We start from the raw sequence: 22125 nt of genomic DNA, 5'->3' as shown, positions 1-22125 counted from the left end.
TTTTTTTTTTCTTTGCATATTTGCACTTTACTCAGGAGACGACACGAGTGAGGAGCAGCGGCCACCGCCACAGGCGCCATTATATGCTGATAGATGCACATTTATTAACCTGCAACCAACCCGCCGGCTTATTTATGGTTTTCTTTGCATAAGTATGTGAATAGTTTTCATGGAAAAAAACAAACAAAACAAACAAAGGGTGAATAATTCTTTAACCCCTTCAATACTGGGAAATGCAAGAAATTAGAAAATCATACTGGCTTCTTCCCTTCCTGAATTATTCATAAATCATTCTGCTAGCTTATAGGGAGAAGAATACAGATGCACAGTCCTCTCTATCCCCTCCCTGCACTCATCTCTATGAATATAAAGAGAACTGTGTGGTCATACAGTTACAGCTGCACAGTCCTCTCTATCCCCTCCCTGCACTCATCTCTATGATCATAGAGAGAACTGTGTGGTCATACAGTTACAGCTGCACAGTCCTCTCTATCCCCTCCCTGCACTCATCTCTATGATCATAGAGAGAACTGTGTGGTCATACAGTTACAGCTGCACAGTCCTCTCTATCTCCTCTCTGTATTCATCTCTATGGTTCAAGAAAGAACTGTGTGGTCATAAAGATACAGTTGCACAGTCCTCTCTATCCCCTCCCTGCACTCATTTTTATGGTCATAGAGAGAACTGTATAGTCATGCAGATACAGCTGCACAGTCCTCTCTATCCCTTCCCTGCACTCATCTCCATGATCACAGAGAGAACATGTGGCCATAGAGTTACAGCTGCACAGTCCTCTCTATCCCCTTCCTGTACGCAACTCCATGATGAATGCACTGCAGGAACACAAAGCTGAATACAGCCAAGACAACTCCAGAGACAGAAAAGGAGAGTAATCCACTGGATCCCAGGTAGGTAGCATTAATCCTTTCACTGCCTAGGCCACCATGGATGCAGACATTAACCCCTTCTTTGCTCCAGACCACAAAAGGATGCCAATAGCCCCTTCACAAGATCACCCAGCATCCTTACAGTAATCTCTTCTCTGGTACTAACAGGAATTAACCCCTTCACAGCACACCAGAGCTGTAGACATTAACCCTTTCTGTGCCGTAGACCTTAGTGATGTTACATCGCACTGGGTCCTGGTGCTGGACAAAACGGGGACACAATGTGGCAGCACCTGGACCTGGCAAGAAGCATATGATCCCAGTCTTAGGGTCCTATTACGCAGAGCGATTTTTAACGACTAACGATAAACGATCGCAAACAAGAGTGTTTACCATTGACCTGAAATCATTCACCAAATTACACAGAACGATGGTCATTAGATACGGTCGTTATTACGATCGTTATTGCAATCCTTTATTCCTTCTGATCTCAGGAAAACAATGGGCAATTACACTGAACGATTAGTGAAAAAATGCGGAACTTGGAATTACAGCGACCGATTAGCGAATGATTAACGATACTTTTAGGTTCAGATCTAAATCAATGATCAACGACATATGAACGTGTTTTCGATCGTTGCCTGCAATTACACAGAACGATTATCGTTTAAATTCGAACGATATGACGATTTTTCGCACGATAATTGTCCCGTGTAATAGGGCCTTAGATAGGTCTGTGGTCTGCATTCGTTTTGGGATCTGGTTTGATGTTGGGATTACATATAATAGAACTGATGCCTTTTTCTCTATATTTAAGCTTTCCTTAAAGGGGTATTCCACTGAAACATAACTTTTAATGTGTTGTTGCCCATGGTGAGACTAAATTCCTTCCATACTTCCATCCCTTCTGAGGTGGCTGATGTAAACAAGTGCCTGGCAGGCTTTATCTGCAACATTGTAGCTTCTTTGTAATGTCGGGAGGGATAATCACAGTGAGTTCATCAGCAAATTAACCTCAGAATAACCCTCCCAGCTTTACAAAGAAGCTACAATGTAGCAGATACAGCCTGCCAGGGACTTGTTTTCATCACCCGCCTCAGAAGGGGGGGGGGGGGGGGGTAGGAGAGGGAAACAGACAGAAAAGGTCACAAGATTTTTGTGTCTTCAGCAGAAAGCAGCAGCTGAGAACTGGGGGAAGGAGACTGAATAGATAATAACAAATATGGAAGGAATTGTTAGAATCACCATGGGCAGCAACATATCAGAAGTTGTGTTTGAGTGGAATACCCCTTTAATTTTCATCATTTATCACCTTAGAATATGTTTGCTCTCATCTGACGTGTATTATAGGATGGACACAGTCGTCCTCTAGTTCCTTTTTTTTGCAGTATTTACTTTTTTTTATTTCCCAATAGGCCAGAAAAGGCCACACGTGCACATATATAATAGTGGATCGATTTTCTTTTGCTATGGTTTTCCCCTGTGGTTACAGCTGACACCTCGTCCCCCGGTTACAGGGAAAAAACACTCTGATATTATGGAATCTGTCACAGTCGCAGCTGATCCGCGTCTTTTTAGACCTCCGACCCGGTAATAGCATCTCAAGGACAATGTGATACGCCATGACATCAAGAGGATGTATACGGATACAGTGTTACCATTTACTATATATTGTATAAATATACACAATATACAATAAATACAATATTATATATTGTGTGTGTGTGTATATATATATATATATATATATATATATATATACACACACACACACACATTATATACATATATATATATATACACACACATACACACACTCTCTGGCCACTTTATTAGGTACACCATGCTAGTAACGGGTTGGACCCCCTTTCGCCTTCAGAACTGCCTCAATTCTTGGTGGCATAGATACAACAAGGTGCTGGAAGCTTCCTCAGAGATTTTGGTCCATAGTGACATGTTGGCATCATACAGTTGCCGCAGATTTGTCGGCTGCACATCCATGATGCCAATCTCCCGTTCCACCACATCCCAAAGATGCCCTATTGGATTGAGATCTGGTGACTGTGGAGGCCATTGGAGTACAGTGAACTCATTGTCATGTTCAAGAAACCAGTCTGAGATGATTCTAGCTTTATGACATGGCGCATTATCCTGCTGAAAGTCGCCATCAGATGTTGGGTCCATTGTGGTCATAAAGGGATGGACATGGTCAGCAACAATACTCAGGTAGGCTGTGGCGTTGCAACCATGCTCAATTGGTACCAAGGGGCCCAAAGAGGGGGCCCAAGGGGCCAAGAAAATATTCCCCACACCATGACACCACCACCACCAGCCTGAACCGTTGATACAAGGCAGGATGGATCCATGCTTTCATGTTGTTGACGCCAAATTCTGACCCTACCATCCGAATGTCGCAGCACAAATCGAGACTCATCAGACCAGGCAACGTTTTTCCAATCTTCTACTGTCCAATTTCGATGAGCTTGTGCAAATTGTAGCCTCAGTTTCCTGTTCTTAGCTGAAAGGAGTGGCACCTGGTGTGGTCTTCTGCTGCTGTAGCCCATCTGCCTCAGAGTTGGCCGTACTGTGCGCTCAGAGATGCTCTTCTGCCTACCTTGGTTGTAATGGTTGGCTATTTGAGTCACTGTTGCCTATCAGCTGGAACCAGTCTGCCCATTCTCCTCTGACCTCTGGCATCAACAAGGCATTTCCACCCACAGAACTGCCGCTCACTGGATGTTTTTTCTTTTTCGGACCATTCTCTGTAAACCCTAGAGATGGTTGTGCGTGAAAATCCCAGTAGATCAGCAGTTTCTGAAATACTCAGACCAGCCCTTCTGGCACCAACAACCATGCCACGTTCAAAGGCCTCAAATCACCTTTCTTCCCCTTACTGATGCTCGGTTTGAACTGCAGGAGATTGTCTTGAACATGTCTACATGCCTAAATGCACTGAGTTGCCGCCATGTGATTGGCTGATTAGAAATTAAGTGGTAACGTGCAGTTGGACAGGTGTACCTAATAAAGTGGCCAGTGAGTGTATATACACACATATACACATTATATATATATATATTTTTTTTTTTTTCCTTGCTCCTCGCCAACAGAGCTTAGAAAGAGAAAACCGTCCTGTCTTCCCCCTTTCATTAGTTGATCATAAACCACCAGGTCTGCCATATTATATAACACACGATTATACCAATCCTAAGTCCATCTCTCCCTCCAAATAAAATACCTTTTATAGAAGTCTTTGCTCTATCAATATTAGTATGATGTTCTAAAGCAGCAGTTTGTGCTCCAGAGCTGCTCTTCTCAAACGTTTTTTTCTGAAGGCATCAGAATATCTTTAGTCCCCGTGTCGGAGAGCATGTACAACAGTATATACCGACCCCTCCACCCTCCTCACATCCCTGTAGCTTATACATAGGGACGGCGTGCTTGCACTGAAGACAATGGGCACCCACGTTAAGAACTATTATCTAGATATATTTGAGTTTTTAGATTCTTACATACAACACAGTGGCGTTTCACTTTTACCACCACTTCTTACTTTAAGCATTGGCAGCGTGTAGCTCTTCTGAAGGAGTCCCGTGCAGTCAGTGTGGGGCTCGGTGGGTATATAAGGCGCCATAGTCTGCACACATATCCCTCGCTGATGTTATGGGTGAAAGGGATGACTTATCAGATTTGCACAGAGGAATAATGATTGGTTTTCAGGACACGGGTGGCCGTATTTGTGGCACTGTGCAATGTGAACTGTTCTTATTGTAAATAAGTAACATGGAACATGTAGAGTACCAAGCAGCATTGATGTGAGAGGTGAACGTCGTCTACAATGGAACAGCTCACCATTATAACGTATAAGGGGGAAGCAAGATGTGTAACACAACAGATGAGTGATCTCTCCTGTGTATGGGGCTATCGGAATTAGACTTTGATGATAAAGGGCTGTCTTCTCTGCTGGTGGGTAAAGGGCTGTCTTCTCTGCTGGTGGGTAAAGGGCTGTCTTCTCTGCTGGATGGTAAAGGGCTGTCTTCTCTGCTGGTGGGTAAAGGGCTGTCTTCTCTGCTGGTGGGTAAAGGGCTGTCTTCTCTGCTGGTTGGTAAAGGGCTGTCTTCTTTGCTGGTTGGTAAAGGGTTGTCTTCTCTGCTGGATGGTAAAGGGCTGTCTTCTCTGCTGGTGGGTAAAGGGCTGTCTTCTCTGCTGGTTGGTAAAGGGCTGTCTTCTCTGCTGGTTGGTAAAGGGCTGTCTTCTCTGCTGGTTGGTAAAGGGCTGTCTTCTCTGCTGGATGGTAAAGGGCTGTCTTCTCTGCTGGATGGTAAAGGGCTGTCTTCTCTGCTGGATGGTAAAGGGCTGTCTTCTCTGCTGGTTGGTAAAGGGCTGTCTTCTCTGCTGGATGGTAAAGGGCTGTCTTCTCTGCTGATCGGCAAAGGGCTGTCTTCTCTGATAAATCACCTTTCTGCCTCATGGGATGGATGTCATTGAATCAAGCAAGAAACAGAGAAATTGCTGGGAGATCACAAGCTGGAGGGGGCAGTGTTATTAACAGGTCATGTTCTCTAGGCCTCTCATCCATGTGGAGGCGCCCTTAGTCGATCTGGGTATGAATCCATTCCTGCAAATCACATACATCCATGCATGCTGATTGTCTCCCCGGGGGCGGATAGGAATGTCCAACAAGACAATGTGATATGTCACATGGCTAAAAATGTCCGACATTGGTTGGAAGAGCAGGACCAAGACTTTCCAGTACTACCCTGATCCAGATAATAGTTCTTAACGTGGGTGCCCATTGTCTTCAGTGCAAGCACGCCGTCCCTATGTATAAGGTACAGGGATGCCTGGACTGTGCAGCTGCACCTACACAACGTACAGCAGAGTGGAGTTTGTCACACGTAGCAGCGCAGAGCTCAGCGATCTACACAACCGTCACAACTCACAGATACCTAATAAGAAATTCACCTCTGCTACATCAGCACACCAGCACTACCACAACCCGTAACATAGTAAAAACAAAGTAACTTGGCCCGACGGCAAATGTAAGTGACGGCAAATGCAATTATGATGGGTGGTGTGTAATGGGATTACATGCGATACTGCAGCCTAAGCCTCTTAGTTACAGATATCAGTGCAGGGAATTCATTACCAATATGAATCCTATGAAGCCCAAAACACAAGCTTCACTTCTAGACACCACGAGTGAGGACAAACAGAAAAAAAAAAATTAATAAAAAAAAAAATCAGATGGCGACCGCACCCCCTCCTCCCCCGGAAATCCAGAAGGTCGCGGCTGGTGAATAACGTAATCACTTAAATGCCTTCTCCTTTCATCCTCCATGGAAGCCTCCTGGCCCCGGGCCACTGCCCCATTCAACCCTTAGATTATAAGCGCTGTATCTTATTCAATCTCATCTCTTGAATTGGCAGAGGAGTCTCGGTTCTCTGCCGGGCCCAGCGCTCCGGAATAAAAGAGGAGAGGTCTCTCCGGAGAAGACCCGGCTGTCTGATAAGCGACTCCTCTCCTCTCGGAATCTAATTAAGGGTCTTTGGATGAATGGCTGCTTTTTTGCATTTCCATTTGGTTACACTCGGCTGTATTTTAGGTCTCACAGGTGGCTGGAGACTGCTCTCCAGAGTCTCATGTTAAACCATGTCAGCAGTTCTGCTTGAGCGCAGCCTTTGAAGTTGGAGCGAGCGCTTCCACGGTCTCATTTTCTATACTGTGGGTGACTTTCACATCGGCTTCTCAATGTTAATCTGACATTCTTCAGTCTCAGCAGTACCCGACGCTTGTTAAAGATGCTGTATTTATATACTCACTAAAAATTACAGACAGAGCTGGGAACGCTTAAAGGGGCACTAAACCCTGAGATGAATGAGGAGTCGGCAGACGGAGAACACCTAGAAGACTTCCTGCCAGCGGATAAAACGCTGCTCCATCAGGGGCGTGTCCATCCAGAAACCCTAAGCTCCTCCCCCTATCCATCACATTATTGCTTCCCAAGCACTAGCACAGGAGAGGGTGCAATAAAAACACACTTTATTTAAAGTGTAGCTGTTATTAATTTTTTTGCAGAAAAACATTTGTACAAGCGATTTTAAGAAATACTATAACCTATGGAGTGGGGAGAGGGTGAGGGGGATGAGTTAGTAGGGAGAGACGACAAGCGGCTGTACAGTTTGGAGACTGTCTGGGCACATAAAATGCTGGATTCACAGGTCAGAAAGGTCACTGCAGGTCTGGGAACTTGGTGAGAGGTAAGACTGCAGCATGTTGTGCTCTGCTCTCTGCTATACATGAGTGGTTTGTCTCCTCTCCGTGCTCCCTCACCCCCTCCCCTCTACAAAGACCATAATGGACACAGAGAAAAGAGGGGGAGAGGCCGCAAAACAGCTTTTTGAGCACAGAAGGTAATTTTTGCTTAAAGGGGTACTCCAGTGGAAATCTTTTTCTTTCAGATCAGCGGGTTTCAGAAAGTTATATAGATTTGTAATTTACTTCTATTTAAAAATGTCCATTCTTTCAGCACTGTAATAGATTTTATTAAAGGGATACTCCAGCTAAAAAAATTTTTTCTTTCAAATCATCTGGTTTCAGAAAGTTATATAGATATGTAATATACTTCTCATTAAAGATTTCCAGTCTTCCCATACTTTACAGCTGCTGTATGTCCTGCAGGAAGTGGTGTATTCTCTCCAGTCTGACACAGTGCTCTCTGCTGCCACCTCTGTCCATGGCAGGAACTGTCCAGAGCAGGAGAGGCTTTCCATGGAGATATGCCACTGCACTGGATCTCCATGGAATCTCCATGGAAAACCTCTCCTGCTCTGCACAGTTCCTGACATGGACAGAGGTGGCAGCAGGGAGCACTGTGTCAGACTGGGAAGAATACACCACTTCCTGTAGGACATACAACAGCTGTAAAGTATGGGAAGACTGGAAATCTTTAACGAGAAGTATATTACATATCTGTATAACTTTCTGAAACCAGATGATTTGAAAGAAAAAAAATATTTTAGCTGGAGTATCCCTTTAATAAAATCTATTACAGTGTTTCTTATCATCCCTTGAACTATTGATTTCTTCAAAAAAAAAAAAAAAAATAGACACTTACACTTTAATTCCCCAGAATATTGTAGCAATTGATGGCAGTAAATATATATTTCTAGGCTGAGGGCCCCTTTAACATCAGTGACACTGCTCTGGTGTATCCTGTGACATTCAGGAATGAGAAATCTAATTCGGTTGTTGTAGGAGGAGGGGGGTGTATGGATTCTTATGGCAGGACAGAATTTTTTATGCAACTTTGCCTTTGGCTACACAGAGTCTGTGCAATTAGCTGCAAATGCATTCTCCAGAAACCACATTTATACCTGCTACATTAAAGCAGGAAATCAGCAATTTATATGATGGGTCATTGGTTATCACATCCAGGGAATAATGGAAGGAAAGAGGAAATCGGAGAGCAAAGGAGGTGGCGGGTTATACAGCGAGCACAGACAGGGCCATCTATATACACACAAGTCTCTATGTAGTCTACAGTCCTGAAATCCCAGACTGCCAGATGTCTCTGTCTCTTATGTCTGTCTCTTTTACTCTGTGACTGTTCACCTGCCTCCCTCTCTGTGACCCTGTCTGTCTCCCCCTCTCTCTGTGACCCTGTCTGTCTCCCCCTCTCTGTGACCCTGTCTGTCTCCCCCTCTCTCTGTGACCCTGTCTGTCTCCCCCTCTCTCTCTGTGACCCTGTCTGTCTCCCCCCTCTCTCTGTGACCCTGTCGGTCTCCCCCTCTCTCTGTGACCCTGTCTGTCTCCCCTTCTCTCTCTGTGACCCTGTCTGTCTCCCCCTCTTTCTCCATGACCCAATCTCCCCCTCTCTCTCTGTGACCCTGTCTCCCCCTCTCTCCGTGACCCTGCCCATCTCCCCCTCTTTCTCCGTGACCCAGTATGTCTCCCGATCTCTAAGTGACCCTGTCTGTCTCCCCCTCTCTATCCTGAAATCCTGTGACCCTGGGCCCCTACACCCCATCCAGGACACTGGTGGCTCAGGCGGGGTACAGAGGACAGGCACCAGGGACAACGAGGCTGCAGCCATTTTTAGCTCTTTGCCGTTATGGATTTGATTTCCCCGATCAGATGATTCCTCTCTGGCGGGTTTAGCATATTCCGCGTTCTCTACGAGTTACTAACTAGCGGCCCGGGGGCCTTGGTAATAATTGATACCCCCTTAATCACCTGAGCAGATACAGGGCCTGTAGTACAAGGCGAGAGGCTGAGCGCGGCAGAAGATCCCATTAGTTTTGTCCTTCACACGGAGGCAGCGATGTATAAAACCTTTGTGTCTGACAGGATGGTAGACAGCCATAATTATATAAACACCAGTTTGCAAACTACCTTTCCGTCCTGTTGGGCAATTTATATTCATAATGTGCTGCGTGTGCGTTTTCTTGTTTGTTCGCTCGGGCGGATGTAGAGATCTTCAGTGTTTATTTTCCACGGTGCTTACCTCTCCCCATCCCTTGGCCGAGGTCACTCGTCTCAATGCTAAGTTTATTGATCCGCCCCCGTTCCCGTTCTGAGTGGAGAGGCTCCCGGAGAGAATGGCCGTGTCTGTCGCTGTTAGAGGAGCCTGGAAGGAAGAGGAAAACAGTCTGATAAATACTCCAGGAAGAGAGGAAACAAAACACAACACCATTAATGACTATAAAGTGAACGGCCGTTGTATAAGGGATGGACGCCCTTCCAACATTTACACTGCCAGGAGGCAAAAGAGTGAAAATTACACCACTGGATGGTGGAGAAACATGGCCAATCAGATGGATCCAGATCTCTGTGGAGAAACATGGCCGGTCAGATGGATCCAGATCTCTGTGGAGAAACATGGCCGGTCAGATGGATCCAGGTCTCTATAGAGAAACATGGCCGGTCAGATGGGTTCAGATCTCTGTGGAGAAACATGGCCGGTCAGATGGATCCAGATCTCTATAGAGAAACATGGCCGGTCAGATGGATCCAGATCTCTGTGGAGAAACATGGCCGGTCAGATGGATCCAGATCTCTGTGGAGAAACATGGCCGGTCAGATGGATCCAGATCTCTGTGGAGAAACATGGCCGGTCAGATGGATCCAGATCTCTGTGGAGAAACATGGCTGTTCAGATGGATCCAGATCTCTGTGGAGAAACATGGCCGGTCAGATGGACCCAGATCTCTGTGGAGAAACATGGCTGTTCAGATGGATCCAGATCTCTGTGGAGAAACATGGCTGTTCAGATGGATCCAGATCTCTGTGGAGAAACATGGCCGGTCAGATGGACCCAGATCTCTGTGGAGAAACATGGCCGGTCAGATGAATCCAGATCTCTATAGAGAAACATGGCCGGTCAGATGGTTCCAGATCTCTGTGGAGAAACATGGTCGGTCAGATGGATCCAGATCTCTGTGGCACCTTGCTGATCAGAGAGTTAGAGCCCTATTCCACCGGACGATTATCTGAAAGACCTGAAAACGTTCACTCATTTCCATGGAACGATAATCGTTACTTATGATCGTATTTGCGATCGTTTTTTCTTCGATATTTCTTCGCTATTGCGTTCGTATCTACTGCGAACAACCGAACGACGTCTTATTTAATGCGAACGTTTTGCGAACGAGCAACGATAAAAATAAGTCCAGGTCTTATAAAGCGATCAACGATTTCTCGTTTGGTCGGTAATCGTTAACTGCATTTCAACCGAACGATTATCTGTTAGATTCGAACGATTTAACGATAATCGTCTGGTGGAATAGGGCCCTTGGGGTTTGAAACAAACATCAGAAGATGATGAGCCCTTTGTGGCAGCTGGTGGAGGTGATGTTATTGTGGTGGGTGTTTTCTTGGCGCACCTTGGCTCCTTTGATACCTGTGGATGGATGTTTGGACAGTAGGGATTATCTAAGCATGGCGGTGATAAGGTTCATCCCTCCATGGCTGCTGATTCCTCTATGGCAGAATAAGATTGCCAGCAGGACAATGCATCATCCACAAGGGTTGTATAGTCATGGATCAGCTTCAGTTCTCCTTTCTTTCCAGTCCCCAGATTCCTATAATTCCTGAATCCTATAGACCGATCTCTGGGATGAAGTAGACCAGGCTGTTTGGGATTTGTTAGGACCGCCATCTAATGTACCTGCGAGAACCATCTTGTCTGCATGGGCTGATATTCCTGCAAAACGAATCCTAGATGGATCTATGCCGAGATGAATTGCTGTGGGTGTGGTGAAATGAGGTCCAACAAGGTGGCCATTCCCTGTATGTAACATGCTGTATTCCACATTAGATTTCGTGGCACTGTGACTCTGGTCTGGAACGTTTAACGCGGATCGTGTCTGCTCCTAACACATAGGACGCAAGTATCCTCTGTTATTTATCTAGTCGGTGGTGTCTCCACCCGATGCAGATGAGTCCCCAGCTAAGCTAATAATTGAGAGATCTTTATAAATAAAGATGAGGCCGTGGCAAATAAGAATAAAACGTTGGCATTGCTCAGAGGCTACGTGGGGCTGCTGAGCCTTGCACATTCAGATATATGTGTATATGGAGAGAGATGAGCTGTGCCTACCTCTATAGACTGCGAGATGTGCATACGGTTAATTTCAATCTGGGGAAAGCCACTTCCTGGCAGGTCCTCAAAATCTTCATCATAGCGATCAAACAGCTCCGTGGCATCGACGCCAACACTAATCGTCCCCTGAGAGGCAAGAAATAAGAAATAGGGAGAAAATAAGGAAAAATAAATACAACAACAAACGGTGAGAACAACAGAGATTACACAGGAGTGACGCCGATGCCTGACACTAACACGTATGAGGAGAGAAGCCGATACCTGACACTAACACGTATGAGGAGCGGAGCCGATACCTGACACTAACACGTATGAGGAGTGACACCGATGCCTGACACTAACACGTATGAGGAGAGAAGCCGATACCTGACACTAACACGTATAAGGAGAGGAGCCGATACCTGACACTAACACGTATGAGGAGAGAAGCCGATACCTGACACTAACACGTATGAGGAGAGGAGCCGATACCTGACACTAACACGTATGAGGAGCGGAGCCGATACCTGACACTAACACGTATGAGAAGAGAAGCCGATACCTGACACTAACACGTATGAGGAGCAGAGCCGATACCTGACACTAACACGTATGAGGAGAGAAGCCGATACCTGACACTAACACGTATGAGGAGCAGAGCCGATACCTGACACTAACACGTATGAGGAGAGAAGCCGATACCTGACACTAACACGTATGAGGAGAGAAGCCGATACCTGACACTAACACGTATGAGGAGTGATACCGATACCTGACACTAACACGTATGAGGATAGAAGCCGATACCTGACACTAACACGTATGAGGAGAGAAGCCGATACCTGACACTAACACGTATGAGGAGAGAAGCCGATACCTGACACTAACACGTATGAGGAGCGGAGCCGATACCTGACACTAACACGTATGAGGAGAGAAGCCGATACCTGACACTAACACGTATGAGGAGAGAAGCCGATACCTGACACTAACACGTATGAGGAGAGAAGCCGATACCTGACACTAACACGTATGAGGAGAGAAGCCGATACCTGACACTAACACGTATGAGGAGTGATACCGATGCCTGACACTAACACGTATGAGGAGCAGAGCCGATACCTGACACTAACACGTATGAGGAGTGACACCGATGCCTGACACTAACACGTATGAGGAGTGATACCGATGCCTGACACTAACACGTATGAGGAGTGATACCGATGCCTGACACTAACACGTATGAGGAGTGATACCGATGCCTGACACTAACACGTATGAGGAGTGATACCGATGCCTGGCACTAACATGTATGAGGAGTGATACCGATGCCTGACACCAACATGTATGAGCAGAGACGCCGATGCCTGACACCAACATGTATGAGCAGAGACGCCGATGCCTGACACCAACATGTATGAGCAGAGACGCCGATGCCTGACACTAACACGTATGAGGAGTGATACCGATGCCTGACACTAACACGTATGAGAAGTGATACCGATACCTGACACTAACACGTATGAGGAGTGACACAGATACCTGACACTAACAAGTATGAGGAGCGGAGCCGATACCTGACACTAACACGTATGAGGAGTGATACCGATGCCTGACACTAACACGTATGAGGAGCAGAGCCGATGCCTGACACTAACATGTATGAGGAGCAGATCTGATGCCTGACACTAACACGTATGAGGAGTGATACCGATGCCTGACACTAACACGTATGAGGAGCAGAGCCGATGCCTGACACTAACACGTATGAGGAGTGACGCCGATGCCTGACACTAACACGTATGAGGAGTGATACCGATGCCTGACACTAACACGTATGAGGAGTGATACCGATGCCTGACACTAACACGTATGAGGAGTGACACCGAAGCCTGACACTAACACGGAACACAAAGCAGAGCTGGACACTAACAGATATCGGTAGGGAGCAGAGGCGGATACTAATACATATTGGAAGCATAGTTGGGTACTGGGAGGGAGCAGGGTCGGATCCTAACATGTACTGGGAGGGAGCAGAGTCGCATACTAACATGTACTGGGAGGGAGCAGGGTCGGATACTAACATGTACTGGGAGGGAGCAGGGTCGGATACTAACAGGTACTGGAAAGGAGCAGGGTCGGATACTAACAGGTAATGGGAGGGAGCAGGGTCGGATACTAACAGGTAATGGGAGGGAGCAGGGTCGGATACTAACAGGTAATGGGAGGGAGCAGGGTCGGATACTAACAGGTAATGGGAGGGAGCAGGGTGGGATACTAACAGGTAATGGGAGGGAGCAGGGTGGGATACTAACAGGTAATGGGAGGGAGCAGGGTCGGATACAAACAGGTAATGGGAGGGAGCAGGGTCGGATACAAACAGGTAATGGGAGGGAGCAGGGTCGGATACTAACAGGTAATGGGAGGGAGCAGGGTGGGATACTAACAGGTAATGGGAGGGAGCAGGGTGGGATACTAACAGGTAATGGGAGGGAGCAAGGTCGGATACTAACATGTACTGGGAGGGAGCAGGGTCGGATACTAACAGGTACTGGAAGGGAGCAGGGTCGGATACTAACAGGTAATGGGAGGGAGCAGGGTCGGATACTAACAGGTAATGGGAGGGAGCAGGGTCGGATACTAACAGGTAATGGGAGGGAGCAAGGTCGGATACTAACAGGTTCTGGAAGGGAGCAGGGTCGGATACTAATATGTATCAGAAGGGAGTCAAGAAAGAATTATCAAGGGTCATTAAATGCATCAGGGTAAAAATGGCGCAGGTAGCACCAAATCTATAAAAAAAACGCAGCAAGGCAAGTGTGGTGAAACATGCTGGATAGGTCGGCATCTACGTAAGGTTACTACTATTTTACAGTGGCGAATACACATTTAAAGTTCGCAGCAAGTGCGTAATCCGCTGCCAAAGCGAGTAGTATACAGACCTGTTGGAAGCCCCATAGACTTGTACTGTAACGCAATCTATGGGACTTCCGGTAATTTTGTATACTACTCATCACACATTACAAACTATCTACAATCTATTGGCCGAAGCAGAACAATAGTTACCCTTTATATCCCCCTTATGTCTACAATTATAGGGATATTCAGGCTAGAAGCAGTGGATACTAGACTGGTGGGAGTCTGACTGCTGAGTCCCTGACTGGTGGCCATAAGACCACAGCTAGTAAGAAAAGGAATAGTGCGGTGGTTGGGCATGTGCCCTGTTGCTCTATTCCAAGTCTATGCTTTTAACTATTCTCATGTCTGTAGTGGGTCTGTATCTTGCCATTGTGGTGAGCTGTTGCATTTTTCAGTGTTTTTGTGTGTAGACCTTTATAAGGCTGGGATGGGCTACAGGACAATAGGCAAGCAGCTTGGTGAGAAGGCGACAACTGTTGGTGCAATTATTAGAAAATGGAGGAAGCACAAGACTGTCAATCTTCCTCGGTATGGGGCCACATGCAAGATCTCACCTCATGGGGTAAGGATTATTGGGAAAAAGGTCAAAAATCAGGCCAGAACTATACAGGAGGACCTGGTCACTGACCTGGAGAGAGCTGGGACCACAGTCTCATAGATTACTGTTAGTAACACTACACCATCATTCATTATAATCCTGCAGGGCACACACGGTCCCCCTGCTCACACCAGCACATGGCCAGGCCCGTGTGACGTCACCAATGACCATCTGGATGATCCAGAGAAGACATGGGAGAAGGTCATGTGGTCATCTTGCAAAGGGGACAGGATGACTGCACTGCATTGAGGGGAAGATGGATGGGGGCATGTATCGCAAGATTTTGGCTAACAACCTCCTTCCTTCTGTAAGAGCACTGACGATGGGTGGTGGCCGGGTCTTACAGCTAACAATGACTCGAAACCCACAGCCGGGACAACTAAGGAGCCGCTCTGTGTAATAAGGACTTAAAGCGACTCTGTACCCACAATCTTGGACAGAACGGATGCTTGTTTTTTGGGGGATGAATGGGAGGGTCATGAGAAAATTAAGCTTAAAAGCAGGTAAACAAAAACTTTCTGTAACTTTTTGAATTCTGTTGTCCTTTAAAAAGTTGAGAGAGAAAAAAAAAAAAAAAAGAGGAAGAAAAAATACTCTGGTAAGATGGATCAGCAAAGCAACAGCCATTAAAAGAAATGAGGCGCGCTAAATCCAGTCAACTGATTAAGTCTGCAGCCGAGGGAACGCCGACGACACATTACGGTGCCATGCGGCTTAATGGTATTGCTTCCTTCCCTTCTTTACAGTGGTTGTGGCCTTTCTGGAGACGACGCTCTCAGCTTAAACGGGGAGAAAAGGTTAACGATTCATCACGCTGCCCGCCCCCCTCCTCGCCGGATTCAATTATGACGAATGTTATCCCCAAATTAATCCGCGTAGTCTACTCCGCGTGATTAGCCGCACTATTTATAGGAGATATTTCAGCAGTCGATCCCCCCGGCCCGGACCGCGCTGCTTTACAGGCTGCTGGGAAAACACGTGTGGGAATTCGCATTTCCATTTGTACTCATATCTTCGGTGTGGGTGAGGTCACCCCTCCTCCCCCGGCGGCGGCGGCCGCTGCACACTTCTCTGTAAGTTTCCTCGGGTTCGGAGGACGAGGCGTGCTCGTGATTTATGAAACAATCTCCCCTCTCAAAAACGCATTTGCTTTCGGAATTCACGCTCTTTGTTCGCTCGTGTCGGCCCCTCCTGAAATGGATTACTCCCCCTTGTGTTTCCTAATCCGCCGCCGCTCTGGAAGACGTGACCCGCGTATTGCTCTCCCTCTGTGTCCGTATATATTATAAGTTGGGGGGAGGGGAGGAAGCAAATCCCACTGTAAGGATCACACAGGGGTAAGAACACCTCCAGGATAGTGAAGTCTGAGAAAGTTTTTTTTTTTTTTTTTTTAAATCCTAGTAAGTAGCAACCAATCTGGCTGAGTGGGAGAGCTGAGAGACCACTAAGGTAGTCACAGTGATGACATATTGCATGGATATGCTACTACTACATGGCAATGGGGATCTGATGTCCTTTACTGCACAACAGTGACCCCATGCTACCTGGTTATGTAGGGGACTGCAGCGGACCCCTCTTAAAAAGGGATTGTTCACCAATTTTCTTTAAAATCATCTGGTCCCAGAAAGTGCAAGAGACTTGTAAATTACTTCTATTTAAAAAATTATTTTTCTTTCAAATCAACTGATTTTAGAAAAATATATAGATTCGTACATTTCTTCTATTTAAAAATCTGCAGTCTTCCAATACTTATCAGCTGCTGTATGTCATGCAGGAAGTGGTGTATGCCCTCCAGTCTGGCACAGGAACTGTCCAGAGCAGCAGCAAATCCCCATAGAAAACCTCTCCTGCTCTGGACAGTTCCTGACATGGACAGAGGTGGCAGCAGAGAGCACTGTGTCACACTGGAGAGCATACACCACTGGTTTCGGTGAACTACCCCTTTTAAGTGGTGTTGCTGTGAAAGGAAATACTGCAAAGAGGCCACAGTGCTGAGTCAATGCTGCGGCCCTTCATTCTCAGGATTGGTGAGGGTTAAAGAGGTCGGATGCCCATTGATCACAAAATAATGGTATATCATGAGAGATGCGAGATGAGAATACCCCTGTAGAGCTGCAGGGTGTACTATGTCTGCACTCTCTCCCTTGCTTTGTAATGGATTTTACAGCACTTTATTAAAGATTGGCAACTGAAAACTGGTGAGTACCACTTCTTCTATTCTCTATATATCGCGTACCCCTGTAGAGCCCTACGAGGGGTCCTCACCCAGCTTTTCATAGACTCTAAGTGAGCTATGTGCTTTGTTACCAGGCCTGACATAACTGAGAATTCGCTGCTACACAGCCGGCATTCAGGGGAGGCAGCATCACAATGGGGCAGGTTCACAGCCTGTGGGGGTAACAATGAGAACACGGATAGAAGACTTATGGTGATTTTTTATTATTTCATTGTAAAGGTAAAGCCCTTTAAATTTCCAGCCAGTGTGGATGCGCTTCCCTGTAGTGGCCTGTAGATGGCGCCAGTTGCACTGCTGTCAATGACTTCCAGCATCTGTACGTGTGCAGTGAAAGCTACAAAAGGTTGTTAACATAAGAAAACACATCACCTGTCTATAACAGAGTACAGAGAAAGGTCCCCCTGATACTGATAAGGGGTAGAGGTCCTGCTAAGGCATACAGACCCCTACCTCCATGTGAGAGGCTTCTTCTAAGGGGTCACGGTCTGTCCATGTATTACCATGACAGCCATTCATCTACATGAAACCCTACAATTCCCAACTAGAGACCTAAGTGGGGGAAGTGAGCAGCGGAGGGCTGTCTGCAGGGGGTCTCATGGTAAGGCTGCACCAACAATACAGAAGAAAGAAGGACCCACTGCTATTATGCTGAACTGTATGGCTGGGTGGAGCAGTCAGCAGTAACTTCCCCATCCACAGCTCTCCTCCTCCAGTCTCCAGCAGCTCTCCTATCCCAGTCTCCAGCAGCTCTCCTTATCCCAGTCTCCAGCAGCTCTCCTTATCCCAGTCTCCAGCAGCTCTCCTTATCCCAGTCTCCAGCAGCTCTCCTTATCCCAGTCTCCAGCAGCTCTCCTTATCACAGTCTCCAGCAGCACTCCTTATCCCAGTCTCCAGCAGCTCTCCTTATCCCAGTCTCCAGCAGCTCTCCTTATCCCAGTCTCCAGCAGCTCTCCTTATCCCAGTCTCCAGCAGCTCTCCTTATCCCAGTCTCCAGCAGCTCTCCTTATCCCAGTCTCCAGCACCTCTCCTTATCCCAGTCTCCAGCAGCTCTCCTTATCCCAGTCTCCAGCACCTCTCCTTATCCTAGTCTCCAGCAGCACTCCTTATCCCAGTCTCCAGCAGCTCTCCTCCTCCAGTCTCCAGCAGCTCTCCTCCTCCACAGTCTCCAGCAGCTCTCCTTATCCCAGTCTCCAGCAGCTCTCCTTATCCCAGTCTCCAGCAGCACTCCTCCTCCAGTCTCCAGCAGCTCTCCTTATCCCAGTCTCCAGCAGCTCTCCTTATCCCAGTCTCCAGCACCTCTCCTTATCCCAGTCTCCAGCAGCTCTCCTTATCCCAGTCTCCAGCACCTCTCCTTATCCCGGTCTCCAGCACCTCTCCTTATCCCAGTCTCCAGCAGCTCTCCTTATCCCAGTCTCCAGCAGCTCTCCTTATCCCGGTCTCCAGCAGCTCTCCTTATCCCAGTCTCCAGCAGCTCTCCTATCCCAGTCTCCAGCAGCTCTCCTTATCCCAGTCTCCAGCAGCTCTCCTTATCCCAGTCTCCAGCACCTCTCCTTATCCCAGTCTCCAGCACCTCTCCTTATCCCAGTCTCCAGCAGCACTCACTTCAAGTCAGCAGCACTCCTACCAGTCAGCAGCAGCAGAACCCCCCCCCCCCCCAGTATGCAGCAGCTCTCTCCTCCCCACCATCTGCAGGAGCTTCCACCCACAGTCTCACAGTATGCAGCACCTCTCCTCCCCAAGCACCAACCCTTCCTCCAGTCAGTAGTTCTGCCCCCATCTACAGCACTCCTCCTGCCAGTCAGCTGCAGCCCTCCCTCCAGTCTGTAGCTCACCCCCATCTACAGCACTCCTCCTGCCAGTCAGCTGCAGCCCTCCCTCCAGTCTGTAGCTCACCCCCATCTACAGCACTCCTCCTGCCAGTCTGCTGCAGCCCTCCCTCCAGTCTGTAGCTCACCCCAATCTGTGGCACTCCTCACCGTCCATCCACTGCTCTCCTCCCAGACGGTAGCTCCCCCCAGGTCAGCAGCAGCCACCCCTCCAGTAAGCAGCAGCTGCTTCTCCTCCCTCAGTCAGCAGCACAGGAGAGGAGAATTTCCCACCAATGCACATTGCAAACATTATGTTTTAAGGGGAGTGGCGGCCTCTACTAGGTCGTACAGTCCACTCATCCCACCCAGGTGGTTATTATTTCTGCCAGTATTAGATGGATCCTGCATGCCCAAAGCATAGACCTATTACATGGAGAGGCTGAAGTACAGGGCCACCTTATCGTGGTGGAGTGGTTTACACTGTTTGCAAATGGTAACCAAGAGCCTCATTATTTTTATGGAGATTCTTCTGCTTTCAATGATTTTCATGTCTGTATTGGGTCTGTACCTTGCCATTGCGGTGAGTTGTTGAATTTTTCTGTGTTTTTGTGTGTTTGCAGTGTCAGCCATAGCAACATGCTCCTGCCCAGTGTGAATGGTGTTCTAGGAGAGCTGATCAAATTTGTCTTTTTTTCTGTGTTCCAAATATTATGTTTGTCTATTTCATAGGAGAAATCCATCGATGGCCGCAACTTCAACGTTCGAAGGTGCGGTTACCCAGTTTATCCAAGACCCTGAATAGCATGAGTCCCAGAAGGTCTTACAGGTCTGTGTGTTAAATGTTCTGGTCATGTACCAGGAAGCTCTGGATGAGCAGTGCTATATACATATCATGCGATGCTGCACTTAATGTAAAGGGTAAGAGCAATAATAAGTGACCTGGAGTCTATGAGGAGCTTCTGGGATGGATATTGAGGAGTCTGGAGGAGAGCGGGGCTGTACACACAAACTTTCCCGTCTTTTGGACGACGCTCTGGGTGACTTATGTTTTATAGAAAGACCAACACATGAGAATCGATCATATCCCCCTTCCCCCCAGGAGACAGGCGCACCACTGAGGCATTACGGGAGCATTCACTTGGGTAACTCTGACAAATCTGAGGCTCCCGTCTGCGGAGTACTTATGAATCTTCACCGTCGTCTACAAGGCTTGTGAGACAACACTCCATCAGCGGCGCAGCAATGAGAACGGATACATGAACCGCTCAGCTTCCCTACTACTTATGGCCAAGACAAAGGATATGCAGCTCTTATGTGTATGGTGGGGAGGGGGATATAACCCTACCGATGCAACACAGCCCATCAAATCTCTCAAATTATAACGCCTGGTGATATTGCAAATCTTCTACAGTGGTGCCTGAAATCCTAACAAAACTGCAACCTTACTGCTACACAACCGCGACATGTGAACACGGCCTCAACCAAATAGATTGCTATAAGGGGGGCTGGCCACTGACTATACAACCTACAAGGAGGGCTGGCCACTGACTATACAACCTACAAGGGGGGCTGGCCACTGACTATACAACCTACAAGGGGGCAGCTGGCCACTGAGTATACAACCTACAAGGGGGGGGGGGCTGGCCACTGACTATACAACCTACAAGGGGGGGGGGGGGGGGGGCTGGCCACTGACTATACACCCTACAAGGGTACAAGGGGGGGCTGGCCACTGACTATACAACCTACAAGGGGGGGGGGGGGTGGCCACTGACTATACAACCTACAAGAGGGGGCCGGCCACTGACTGTACAACCTACAAGGGGGGCTGGCCACGGACTATACAACCTATAAGGGGGGCTGGCCACTGACTATAAAACGGGCTGGCCGCTTAAGATACTATCTATATGGGCACCCTGACTAATGGGTATATTATATAATACTATGGGGGTGGGGATCTAACTACTATGGGGGTGGGGATCTATCTACTTCAGATACTACCTAAGGGAGGGGGTCTGGCAACTGGGGATACAACACATACAGTGGAAACCTGACTACTGGGAAACTACAGGGAGGCCGGTTAATAGGAGAAATCTCATTTGCAGAACCTACTTCATTGGGAGAAGTACCTACATGGGGCATCTACCTAATAGGGGTAAAACTAGTAACCAGGGGCCTACCTAATAGGTACCCCTCAGTGGGTAATTTCCCCTATCTACTGGTCTATCTACTGGAGCAACTTATCTAGTGGAGGAGACCTACTCCTCCCCTCTCCCCACTTTACTTAGAAACATTATGAGGGGAAGATAAGTAGGGAGTTGGTAAAGGGCTGTCTTCTCTGCTGGTTGGTAAAGGGCTGTCTTCTCTGCTGGATGGTAAAGGGCTGTCTTCTCTGCTGGTTGGTAAAGGGCTGTCTTCTCTGCTGGTTGGTAAAGGGCTGTCTTCTCTGCTGGATGGTAAAGGGCTGTCTTCTCTGCTGGTTGGTAAAGGGCTGTCTTCTCTGCTGGTTGGTAAAGGGCTGTCTTCTCTGCTGGATGGTAAAGGGCTGTCTTCTCTGCTGGTTGGTAAAGGGCTGTCTTCTCTGCTGGTTGGTAAAGGGCTGTCTTCTCCGCTGGTGGGTAAAGGGCTGTCTTCTCGGCTGGTGGGTAAAGGGCTGTCTTCTCTGCTGGTTGGTAAAGGGCTGTCTTCTCTGCTGGTTGGTAAAGGGCTGTCTTCTCTGCTGGTTGGTAAAGGGCTGTCTTCTCTGCTGGTTGGTAAAGGGCTGTCTCCTCTGCTGGTTGGTAAAGGGCTGTCTTCTCCGCTGGTGGGTAAAGGGCTGTCTTCTCTATTGATTGGTAAAGGGCAGTCTTCTCCGCTGGTGGGTAAAGGGCTGTCTTCTCCGCTGGTTGGTAAAGGGCTGTCTTCTCAATTGATTGGTAAAGGGTTGTCCATCTAGCTGCCGTCAGTGCCGCACAGGTTACTCTGGATATTAGCTGCAGGTCACAATACTGGGACTCCGCTGTATATTAATCTGTTTGCACCACATTGAGTGAAAACCGAATGAGTATATACATAGCAGCAACCATAGATTTGCACAAGAATGGATGGAGTTTTAGTC

At 47.6% G+C, this 22125-nt stretch overlaps 1 protein-coding gene across 1 annotated transcript in view; it reads right to left on the bottom strand.

Moving 5' to 3' along the window:
* Positions 1-22125, bottom strand: part of DNAJC11 (DnaJ heat shock protein family (Hsp40) member C11) — a 104736-nt gene that overhangs the window by 29349 nt on the left and 53262 nt on the right. Inside the window, exons 6-7 of the mRNA XM_069948129.1 lie at positions 11486-11614; positions 9392-9514 (exon numbers count right to left, since the gene is read on the bottom strand). Coding sequence (XP_069804230.1) covers positions 9392-9514; positions 11486-11614 — 252 coding nt within the window. The remainder of the gene's footprint in view (positions 1-9391; positions 9515-11485; positions 11615-22125) is intronic.

Source organism: Dendropsophus ebraccatus, chromosome 12 (genome assembly GCF_027789765.1).
Source record: "Dendropsophus ebraccatus isolate aDenEbr1 chromosome 12, aDenEbr1.pat, whole genome shotgun sequence".
NCBI classification, from domain to species: domain Eukaryota; kingdom Metazoa; phylum Chordata; class Amphibia; order Anura; family Hylidae; genus Dendropsophus; species Dendropsophus ebraccatus.
The sequence above is the reverse complement of the archived record's forward strand: the minus strand, read 5'-3'. Positions and strand labels throughout refer to the sequence as shown.